Source organism: Anolis sagrei, chromosome 1, assembly GCF_037176765.1.
Source record: "Anolis sagrei isolate rAnoSag1 chromosome 1, rAnoSag1.mat, whole genome shotgun sequence".
Classification (NCBI taxonomy): Eukaryota; Metazoa; Chordata; class Lepidosauria; order Squamata; family Dactyloidae; genus Anolis; species Anolis sagrei.
Window position 1 is genome coordinate 179,659,490 of NC_090021.1, and position 12,012 is coordinate 179,671,501.

Sequence of the window (12,012 nt, forward strand, 5' to 3'; positions counted from 1 at the left end):
GAGAGAGAGAAAAGTGGGGGGGGGGGGAGAGAAGAAACACCTAAGTGCTTTTGGATTCTGCCTTTTCCAATCCAAGGAAGAAAGACTCAAGATTTCCTTTGAGCTCATCAAATTAGTACTGTAAAATTGTTAACATTCTGGATATAACTCTCTTTTGTAGTCCTGGAAGCTGGTTATTTGCAGGGATTATTCTGGGGTTCTGAGGTTAACCTGGCCATCACTGCTTGTTTACTAGGCCTTGTTTCGAACTGTGGCTATGATGGTGCCTGATTATGCCATGATTGCGGAAATTGTCCTCTACTCCTGTGGATTTGTTACTGCTCGGCCTCTGTCTGTGAAAATTGTAGCTACCTATCGCCTGTGTTCTGAGCAGTTGTCTTCCCAGCATCACTACGATTATGGGATGAGAGCGGTGAAATCAGTGCTCACTGCGGCTGGGAACCTGAAGGTAGGGAGCTTTTTGGTTTGATTAGAGCCTGGCATTCCAGTATTTTGTTGTAAGTGAATCTGTGCTTCTCATTTGTGTCTGATGTTGAATCAGATCAAGGGCCTTTTATGTACACAGCCCCACAGGCACTTTATATATCAGCATTACAAAGCTGGCATTGCACAAATGAATGTTTGCAACTCCAGGAGTTCTCTGTGCTGCTCAGCGGCCAGGCTTATAAATCTTTCCCGGTTTTATAAACCATCAAACTGGCAATAAATGTCAGGGCAAGCACTCCTCCTTCACCTTTGCGTCACAACTCTGGCACATGATTCCCTGTGTCATATTAAGCCCAAGATCCCATCACTTGTAAACGCTGACAAAATGTTAATGAACAAATAAGAATAATAAATTGGGATCAGGTTTCAGAACTGTTGGTGAAAGTTCATGTGAACTCAGTTGGTGACGAGATGGATGGATTTACTGACCAAATGTTTGTTCTGTGCCTCATAAGATTGCCATTCAGTACCTATATTCCTCCCTCTTCCCCTTCTCTTCCTCTTTATTTATACCTCATCTTTTACCAAAATTGAGACTTAAGGCAGCTTACAAATTGGAATGATTATAATATAATTAAAAATACAGAAAGTCAGCATTAAAATAGAATTAAATTGTTAGCCATATCAAAACAATTGAAAGCATACACTTAGAAATACATTAACAAAGGAATCCTATTCAAGTGTCACAGAATTCCTTGGCTAGAGATGTTTTCCCTCCAATAGATCTGCTCAACCTGAAAAGTGCCTCTCCTATGCTGAATATTGTGGCCCCATCTACACTGCCATATAATGCAGATTGAACTACATTATATGGTCATTGTAGATTCATATAATGCAGACTGAACTGCATTGGATTGTGTAAGTCTACACTGCCGTATAAACCAGTCCAATCTGCATTATAATGGAAATGTAGATGGGACTTGTGATTTTTGTGTGTCAGGAGCGACTGGAGAAATTGCAAGTCGCTTCTGGTGCGAGAGAATTGGCCGTCTGCAAGGATGTTACCCAGGGGCCGCCCAGATGTTTTACCATCCTGTTGGAGGCTTCTCTGTTGTCCCCACATGAGAAGCTGGAGCTGACAGATGGGAGCTCACCCTGCTTCCTGGATTCGAACTGTTGACCTTTTGGTCAACACTCACAAGGGTTTAACCCATTTCACAACTGGGGACTTTGGGACCTGTGATGTTTCCAAGCAATATCATGGGATTTGCTATTTTTTGATCCATTTTAGATATACTTTTTAATGCCAAGCAAAAGTGATAAAGATACAAAGCGAGAGAAAGGGAAAAAAACTACAATAACATCTCACTAGATCCATCTTCAGGATTCTTTAAAGAACAAAAGCTATATTGGCCAGATGGCTAAGCTCACGTAATACATGGGCTTCCTGTATTTGGAGCATATTCATTGTAGTAAGATGTGCAAGCTAGGCATACTTAAAATACATTTTCGCATTTAAAACTATGGTACTGCAGGTAAAGTCCAACACTTTAACTCTGAAAATGATCTTTCTTTTTTTAATATAGCTCAAGTATCCAGAAGAAAATGAAGAAATTTTGTTGCTTAGATCCATCATTGATGTAAATTTACCAAAGTTCTTATCCCACGACCTACCACTTTTTGAGGTAAGTGACTTCAGGAGACAATGAATGCATATGAAGGGTAAGTAATATGTACAGTATGCTATTATACTGATGATGTTCTCATGTTTCTTCTCTGAGCACACTTGCAATTCTAGTTAAATATGTTAGCACTGGATGTTCAGCGGATTTAAAGAACAATCTACAAAATGTAAAAAAGATACGCTAACAAGACAGCCGTGTAGCCATCCTCCACTTTATTGTGAGTGAATATGTGGTGCAATAGGTTAAACCACTAAGCTGCAGAACTTGCTGACAAGAAGGTCAGTGGTTCAAATCGGTGGGACAGGGTGAGCTCCCACTGTTAGCCCCAGCTTCTGCAAATCTAGCAATTCGAAAACATGCAAATGTGAGTATATCAATAGGTACCACTTCAGCAGGAAGGTAACGATGCTCCATGCAGTCATGTTGGCCACTTGACTTTGGAGGTGTCTATGGACAACGCTGGCTCTTTGGCTTAGAAATGGAGATGAGCACCACCCCCAGAGTAAGACTCGACTAGACTTAATGCTTAGGGGAATCCTTTACCTTTTTATACATTTTCTCCCACACTGGGGAGAAAACTACCCTGACAACTTTGAATGCAAACACAAAATGGTTGAGAATTTCCATCCTTGCCTCACTTTCTTGTAGACCATGGGGGAGCCATGTGTCTCAATCTGCAATTGAAATCCAATATCTCACCAAATCCATAATTTTTGGCCTATTTTGGGAGTAGGTTATCATGCTGTGTAACCTTTTCCCTTCCTCCATCTTTGTTTTAATATCTCATTTTCATAGCAATCTAACATGGATTTGTAGTTCTTTGGTAGCTCATTTTAAATGTGTTCTAGCGTTCTTATCTGACGGCTGTCTTTGTATAACAATGTGTTTAGATTGCTGGTTTAAAAGATGTGATGTATTTGTCCTTGCTACATCACAGAAAAACCGGAGATCGCCTGCACTACTTATGGTAAAGATACAACGTAATTCATGTTTTGACAGGGCATTACTTCAGATTTGTTTCCTGGTGTGAAGCTGCCGAAACCAGATTACAACGACATACTAGAAGCCATCAAGAAAAACTGTGAAGAGATGAATTTACAAATGACTGGCTTTTTTTCAGAGAAAATTTTGCAGATATTCGAAATGATGATTGTACGCCACGGCTTTATGATAGTCGGAGAGCCCTTTGGAGGAAAAACATCGGCATATCGGGTTTTGGCAGCTGCTTTGGGTGACCTGTGTGAAAAAGTAAATATTTATCCATCATCTATCTATCCTCTATCTATCTATCGATCTATCTATCTATCATCTTTCTACATATCTATCTATCTATCTATCTATCTATCTATCTATCTGTCTGTCTTTCTTTGGGTGACCTGTGTGAAAAAGTAAACATCTATCTATCTATCTATCTATCTATCTATCTATCTATCTATCTATCTATCAATCATCTATCTATCTATCATCTATCTATCATCTACCTACCTACCTATCTATCATCTATTTAGCTATCTATTTATTGTCTGTCTGTCTGTCTGTTTGTCTGTCTGTCTGTGTTTCTTTGGGTGACCTGTGTGAAAAAGTAAACATCTATCTATCTATCTATCTATCTATCTATCTATCTATCTATATCATCTTTCTACATATCATCTATCTATCTATCATCTGTCTATCTATCTATCTATCTATCTATCATCTACCTACCTACTTATCTATCTATCTTTGGGTGACTTGTGTGAAAAAGTAAACATCTATCGATCGATCGATCTATCATCTACCTACCTATCATCTATCTTGCTGGGCCCATCCTGCTGGGCCCATCCTTGACCGGTTCATCCCGCTGGACGCAGGGGCTGTCGATAGGCTCATAGCTGCAGCTAGACCGACCACTTGCTCCCTCGATCCGTGTCCCTCTTGGTTGGTGAAATCCTGCTTGGAGGGATTACGCGACCCTCTGTTGAAGATTATAAACAGCTCCCTTGAGCAAGGAGTTTTTCCAGAGGGTTTAAAAGAGGCAGTGGTCTGCCCTGCTGAAGAAACCAGACTTAGATTGTTTGGTTCCCTCCAGTTACCGCCCAGTTTCGAATCTCTCGTTCCTGGGCAAGGTGATTGAGAGGGCAGCAGCGGAGCAGTTGCAAAAATTCCTAGACAACACAGCCGGACTAGATCCCTTCCAGTCCGGCTTCCGTGTGGGGCACGGGACAGAGACTGTGCTGGTCTCCATCATGGATCACCTTCGATGCCAGCTTGACCAGGGCGGGTCAGCGCTGCTTGTGTTATTGGATCTCACAGCAGCATTTGACACAGTCGACCACAATCTTTTGACCCACCGCCTTGCTGTTGCTGGAGTCAGGGGGACAGCTTTAAACTGGCTGTCCTCCTTTCTTCACAACCGTGGACAGCGAGTGGTGAGGGGAGGCCTGGTCTCTGAGAGGTCCCCTCTATCTTGTGGGGTTCCTCAGGGGGCCATTCTCTCCCCTCTGTTATTGAACATCTATATGCGACCACTTGCTCAGCTCGTTCGAGGTTTTGGACTTGAGTGTTATCAGTACGCCGCTGACACTCAGCTGGTGCTGAAGATGGAAGGCCGACTGGACTCTGTACCCGATTGTTTCCATCAGTGCCTCGAGGCCACTACTGGATGGCTGCGTGCCAGCAGGTTGAGGGTGAATCCAGCAAAGACGGAGATCTTATGGCTGGGTCGACCGGGCAGTGGGGACATCCAGCTGCCTACCCTGGATGGCGAGGCGCTATGCCCGTCATCATTGGTAAAGAGTCTGGGAGTCCTTTTGGACCCTTTGCTGACGATGGAGGTCCAGGTCTCCGCCGTTAGCAGAACCGCCTTCTTTCATCTGCGGCAGGCTAGACGGCTGGCCCCCTATCTGTCCAGGGATGACCTAGCTACGGTGATCCAGGCTACAGTCATCTCAAGACTGGACTACTGTAACGCGCTCTACATTGGCCTTCCTCTGTCGGTGATCCAGAAGCTCAAGTTGGTACAAAATGCAGCTGCTCGGCTTCTTGCGGGAATTCCAATGAGATGCCACATAACCCCAATCTTACTACAGCTGCATTGGTTACCAATTGAGCACCGTATCACTTTCAAAGTGATGGTACTCACCTTTAAGGCCTTGCATGGTCTGGGGCCGATGTATCTGAGGGACCGCCTCACCCCCTACCAACCCCAGAGATCCCTCCGTTCTGAGGACCAAGATCTATTGGAAGTCCCCAGTGTCAAGACCTTGCGTCTAACAGCAACCAGACGCAGAGCCTTCACAGCAGTGGCACCATCACTCTGGAATACTCTGCCACCTGAAGTCCATGCCTTGCGGGACTTACCAGCTTTCCGCAGGGCATGTAAGACATACCTGTTTTGACAGGCTTTTAATGTTTGATATTGTTGTTTTTAAATTGTTTTAAATTGCTTTTAAATTTTGTTAGATGTTGTCTATCTATCTATCTATCTATCTATCTATCTATCTATCTATCTATCTTTGGGTGACCTGTGTGAAAAGTAAAAATCTATCAATCATCTATCAATCTATCTGTCTATTTATCTATCTATCTATCTATCTATCTATCTCTCTATCTTTGGGTGACCTGTGTGAAAAGTAATCTATCAATCATCTATCTATCTATCTATCTATCTATCTATCTATCTATCATCTACCTACCGACTTACTTATCTGTCATCTATCTAGCTATCTATTATCTATCATATGTCTATCTATCATCTATTTATCTATCTATCTATTCAATCATTTGTTCACTTTAAACTGTGTACTAGATAGATATACATTGGGCCCAGTATCTACTGGGATTTGCTTCCAGGACACCCCATGGATACCAAAATCCATGGATGCTCAAGTCCCACTGTATGTAATGCCAGACTAAAATGATATCTCTTACATAACATGGCAGAATCAAGTTTTTTTTTAAAAAAAAACCTATTTTAAACTTGTGAATGGTGGAGCCCATGGATGCAGAATCCATGGATACAGAAGCTCGTCTGTATACATATGCACACATGTAGATTTTACTGAATGTAGTGTTCGTTGGATTTATCAAATGTAACTGATTTTGTAGGGGCTTATGGAGGAAAACAAAGTGCAGATCACTGTAATCAACCCCAAAGCCATAACCATGGGGCAGCTGTATGGACAATTTGATCCCGTCTCCCATGAATGGAGTGATGGCATCCTAGCTGTCAGCTTTAGGGCATTTGCTTCTTCAACTGTAAGTATTCTGAAAGATTGGGATATATGTTGTCGAAAGCTTTCGTGGCCAGAATCACTGTGAGTTTGCTGTGAGTTTTCCAGGCTGTATGGCCATGATCCAGAAGCATTCTCTCCTGATATCACAACCTCTGAAGATGCCTGCCACAGATATGGGCAAAATGTCAGGAGAGAATGCTTCTGGAACATGGCCATACAGCCTGGAAAACTCACAGCAACCCAAGATTGGAATAGTTTGCCAAACAGGTGTGTATAGATCACATATATAAAGTGTCTGGATGAGAACTTTTGTGAATATTCTTGTCAAATCAAATAATTTATTTTGGTCATAGACCAGGACAGGAAATATTCTTGTCATTCCTAGTGCATTCCTAGCACTGAAAGGCAGTCATGTACTTCTGGACTATGGAGCAGAAAATCAAGCATTCTTTCCCCATTGTTGGTAGTGAAATATAGGAACAACAAACTGTCTCATTCAGCACTGCATCTATCTAAACCTAACTAGTCCGCCATATTTTCTCCTTTTTGATGATCTTCACATCTTATGTTGCTGCAGGATCCATCTTAAAAGAAAAATTCCTTTGTATGTGTGAGGAAAAGAGGAATGCAGCTGTTAAGAAGGCATTTCTGACCCGGCATGGGAGTTCATATTCTTTGTACCAAAACTATCTTTTTTTTTCTTTCGTCCCAGACACCTGATAGAAAGTGGCTCATTTTTGATGGGCCAGTGGATGCAGTATGGATTGAAAATATGAACACTGTGCTGGATGATAATAAGAAACTCTGTTTGATGAGTGGTGAAATCATCCAGATGTCGCCACAAATGAGCCTTATTTTTGAACCAATGGACTTGGAAGTTGCTTCTCCTGCTACTGTAAGTTTCCACCTTTGGAATGCATTTTCTAGTAGTGATATTCTGTCAAATTTGTATTGTTTAGGGACCCACTTCCTTCTGTTTCCTTGTTTTCTGAAAGATGGATTCATAGCATGATTGAAAGGATACCAATGCTTTTCACTGGGTTATAATGGTCTAAACATCCTATTAAGGGATAAGGTGCATTGGAAATAAGCAGGGAAGAGGAGCATGCCACCTGAGGGCCAACTCTTTTTGAGGTCCCAATAACCCACTGGTTTTTGTTTTATTGCAACTTAAAAAAAAAAATCAAATGTCCCTTGCTGGCCAGAAAACCATCTTCATTGCCCAACTATTTTAGGTTGAAGTGATTTGGATCACTTTTCGATTTGCAAAAGGCATCTCCTAGGCTTGAAAACAATGATTCAGTTGCCCATAGGCTCCCAGAGGATGCAGTCAATGACTTATTTGGTCTCCGGGGCTGAGTAGTTGCCATTTCTGGTGTAGAAAGATCTTAATGACATCGAACATTATGAAAGGATGCATATATTCATGCATGTGCAAGTGAGTCATTCACTAACTGTTTTGCGTGTTGTTGTACCTTCATGTCTGTTCTGATCTATGACAACCTTAAGGCAAACCTGTAACACTCCACTTGCTTAACTGCCAACAAAACCTCTGAAGATGCTAGCCACAGATGCAGGTGAAATGTTAGGAGAGAATGCTGCTGGAGCATGGCTATACAGCCCCAAAAAACTCGTAACTCAAACCTATAACAGTTTATTGGCAAGCTTTTTTCAGAGTGGATTTTGCCATTGCTTTCATCTGAGGTTGAGAGAGAGTGACTAGTTTAAAGTCACACAATGGGTTTCCGTGACTGTCTGCTGATTTGAACCAGAGTTGTAGTATACAGTGCTCAAAGCAGTGTGCATGCTGACTCTCTACAGCATTACCTGAGAAAAGTGCCATGGATGCAGATAGAATGACATAATAAATTAATAAGCCATTTAAAGACAGCTTTGAAACCAATCCTACCAATAGATACTTTCTGCTTATCTTTTTGTTTCTGTTGGCATAGTTGCTGATGTTGTTTAAAGCTTAATTCCCAAGTGCTTTACATTTGAAAGTTAATTTCCTTGAAATCACTGGGACATCTCTGAATGAATGTGTTGGGGATCAGTATGCCAATTTTTAAAACTTTTATTATCTTATATAATTACTTTCCCAGTTCCTTGGGGTTTTTTTTCTATTTAGGATTCCCACTTTTTAAAAAATGGTTTCACAGAATCTATTGCAGTGCTGTAGGCAGAACCTGAATTCCCTTATATCTGCAATCTGGAATTTTAAAAGGGGTTCATCATAGATACTTTGTCTACAAATTGGATTTTGTTTAACGGGTTTGCTAAACCGAATGCAGCCATTCTTCATCTATAGTTATTTTCAATTTGCTTTTTCCCTACAGCTTTTTAAAAAAAAAATCAGAGAAGGCAGTTTAATTTTTTTCACCCAAAATTGAAACGGATTGCATGGTATCACTACTACTGAATATACCTGATGCTCTTGGCAGGCAACAGAATGACTATTAAGTCATCTGATAGTCAACTATCCTTTATTTGGGAGACAGCCAGATCTGCTTTTGAAAGTAGCATGGAAAATAAAATCATGCCAAAAGCTGAGCCAAAAGCCTCCGCTGTTTTTGAGATAGTTCCAGCTTTGTTCTTACCCATATAGGGCTCTTTTCAGCACAAGAAAAGTTGCCGATGCCATGATTTCACCTTGCTCTGTGAAAATATATCTCCCTTCTGCAGGTTTCTAGGTGCGGCATGGTCTACATGGAACCTCAGATGTTAGGTTGGAGACCAGTAATGCTGTCCTGGTTACATCTGATGCCACCCACAGTGACCACAATGCACAAAGACTTTATAACAACCTTGTTTGACAGAATGGTCCCACTTTCTGTTGAATTTATTAGAAAGTGTGCAAAGGTAAGGTAAAGAGGGGTCTTGTGCAATGAAAATGTGTCAGTATCATAGAGTTGGATTAGGTCTCCTGCCGTGCAGGAGAACACAACAAAAGCACTTCTGAACATCCCTTACAGGCAAGCATTGAGGAAACATCCATTTGTATAATCACATGAAGCTAAAGAATGTGTATTGCCAGAGCTTTCCACTCCACCAGGACCATATGGGATCGTGTCTGGTAGTTCTTAAACTGAGTTGTAGGCCAGTAGTGTGTGGACTTTCAGGTTGAGAACCAATATCCTGTCAGCTCTTTTTGGCAGTTTTGCTATAGATGAAAGTGGATCCAAAATTCCCGACTCTTTTCTTATCTTCTAGTTCAGTGGTTCCCAGTCTTTTTTTGACCAGGGACCACTTGACCTGGGACCACTTGACCAGGGACTACTTTGAGCAGTAGTAGTCCCAGTACCAAAAGGATTACGAATCAGTTTTTGGTCAACTAGATTCAGTTTGGTTATTTGGGGTGCTGATTCAGAAAATTGCATTGGATAGACTACATCATCTCTAGTTTCTGATACAGAACGTATTCCATCCAGTAGTCACCAGCTGCTCGCCCACAGAAAACCATATTTAATAAGCCTCGGCACTATAAGAGGGCTTCGTGAGAGCAGTCATTCTTGTTGCAATGGTGTAGTAATGGTGAGGCCACCGACCATATATTAGTTCTTGCGGACCATTAGTGGTCCATGGACCACAGGTTGGGAACCAATGTTCTAGTTGCTCTTGAGTATATATTCAGTGGCAATAATGGGGAAACAATTAATCTCTGATTCTCCTTCTGTTGTGGTTCAGCCTGTGATTGTTTCATTGCTTGAGACTTCAGACAACAGTGAACAAGTTTCTACAGACTCACAGGGGTCTGAGAATGGGGATGCTGGACAGGAGAGTGCTGTTGTTCATGATGAAGCTGAGGACTCTGGGATTGTCAGCCAACAGTAGATGTTCAGTTAGAGTCAGTTCCAGAGGCTGACAGGCCTGAGCTAGCTTTCCCAAGAGAATCAAGGTCGGAATTTGAGAAGAATGTGTTAATTGGAGTTGTAGAATAGTTTGACTCCCCTGAGTTAGATAGAAGAAAAGAGATTTGTCAACAAAGACAGATGAGACTGTTATCTAAGAAAGGTACTCCTCAGATTTCTCAAGGAAAAAGGCATAATTTCTTAAGTATAAATGAGGGTTGATTTGGATTGATTTATTCAGAGGAATCAATGTCTAGTAAAGAAGCAAACCTCTCTACAGTTTCTAGCTTCTTGGGCCTTGGATTTTCCTATGTTGTTTTCATGGTTTCAATTATCTTTCATGATTTCTTGTTTTGCTCCTGGAATCAAGTGGTATCCTGGACTCATGTAACTTAGGGGATCTTTGTTATGTTTCTCGTGTATTTTTACTCCTCTGGTTTGTATCGTGTGTCAAGTCTTCCATTTAAAGGCTTTGCCTGTGCCTTAGTCTTGTGGATTATTGCTTCCAAGTTTTGAAGTGACAGTTTTCCATGGACAATATTTTATATTACTTTTTATTGCTTTCATTCTTTTGCTGAAGCTACATTTAATCTTCAATAAACTGTTTTGCTTATTCATTGAACTCTGGAGTGTGAGTTTGGTTCAAAGGTGCCTTCCCAGCCTTGGTGTGCGACACCTTGCTCTGCTCAAGCTAGTAAGATACAAATTTAGAAATACAGGATTAAATGTAATGTAAGCATGGTTCTTCTTGGCCACATAATTCAATATTATCCTTTGTCTAATTGTTCAAAGTAATGATTTAAATATATATATAAGAGACTAATTTATTGTTAAGTTTCCCATACTGTGTAGCATGTGCCTTTTCTTTTCTAGGAGCTGTCCCCTACATCTGACACAAACTTAGTTCGGTCTTTAATGAATCTGATGGATTGTATGATGGATGAATTTCATAATGAAGCAAAACTTAAAACGGTTACCGACCGGGAAATATTCTCCTGGCTTGAGGTGGGCAGGTTTTTTTTAAATGCATTTACTAGGAATCACAATTTGAATTAACCTTCCTGAATCTTTTAGGAGAGAGTAGTCCAGATACTGATGTACATATTTCCTTTGACAGTTTAAAGAAGCTGAATCAACTGCTTGGGGGATTGGTAAATGTAGCAGTAAACCTGATACATTAAAAATGTGCAAACACAATATATTATAATCTGTGAACCAGATTTATTTTCTTAGCACACTCAGGTCCCGGAGGTGAGAGGTTTTAGTGGCTTCAATCCAATCTATAGCAAGGGCGGGAAAGGTGAAAAACCCTTGTACATTTCTGCAAATGCACCAAGATCTGTGTTCCCTAGGTAGCAGCAGACACTCTCCACATCTACATTATCTTGTCTGCTTTCTTTGATGAAGATATTACAGAATGCCCCTGAGTTTGAGTTTGGTAGGTGAGCACTGAAGTCCAACAGGAAAGTTGAGTGTCATAAAGTTTCTATACATGTTGGTGTCCTACTTTGCCCTTTCCAGTCTGTTTTCTCATACTGCAGAGCAAAATAGGAGATGTCACTCCTGAGGAGACTCATCAGCAAGTTCTTTATGTAATTTCCCTTCCTTAAAACATAGAATATATTTGTGATGGGCAACTACCTTTGCACTTTTTAAAAGAGATGAGCATGCTCCAGCTGCATTATTTCTATGCAAGTGTTAGGAATCTTTGACCTCTGAATTGTTTGGACTACAATGTTCACAGTTTATTTTCATTAATTGTGGGGTCTGAAGGTGATGGGTGTTGTAGGATAAAACATCTGGAGGTGCTGCCAAGTATTCATTGTACCTGAAGCTCTG

General features: G+C 41.0%; 1 protein-coding gene across 1 annotated transcript in view; it reads left to right on the forward strand.

Annotated features, from left to right (window-relative positions):
- DNAH7 (dynein axonemal heavy chain 7) overlaps positions 1 to 12,012 on the forward strand; it is a 184,480-nt gene that overhangs the window by 71,094 nt on the left and 101,374 nt on the right. Inside the window, exons 27-33 of the mRNA XM_060780806.2 lie at positions 236 to 448; positions 2,013 to 2,111; positions 3,111 to 3,359; positions 6,198 to 6,347; positions 7,038 to 7,220; positions 9,008 to 9,184; positions 11,047 to 11,178. Coding sequence (XP_060636789.2) covers positions 236 to 448; positions 2,013 to 2,111; positions 3,111 to 3,359; positions 6,198 to 6,347; positions 7,038 to 7,220; positions 9,008 to 9,184; positions 11,047 to 11,178 — 1,203 coding nt within the window. The remainder of the gene's footprint in view (positions 1 to 235; positions 449 to 2,012; positions 2,112 to 3,110; positions 3,360 to 6,197; positions 6,348 to 7,037; positions 7,221 to 9,007; positions 9,185 to 11,046; positions 11,179 to 12,012) is intronic.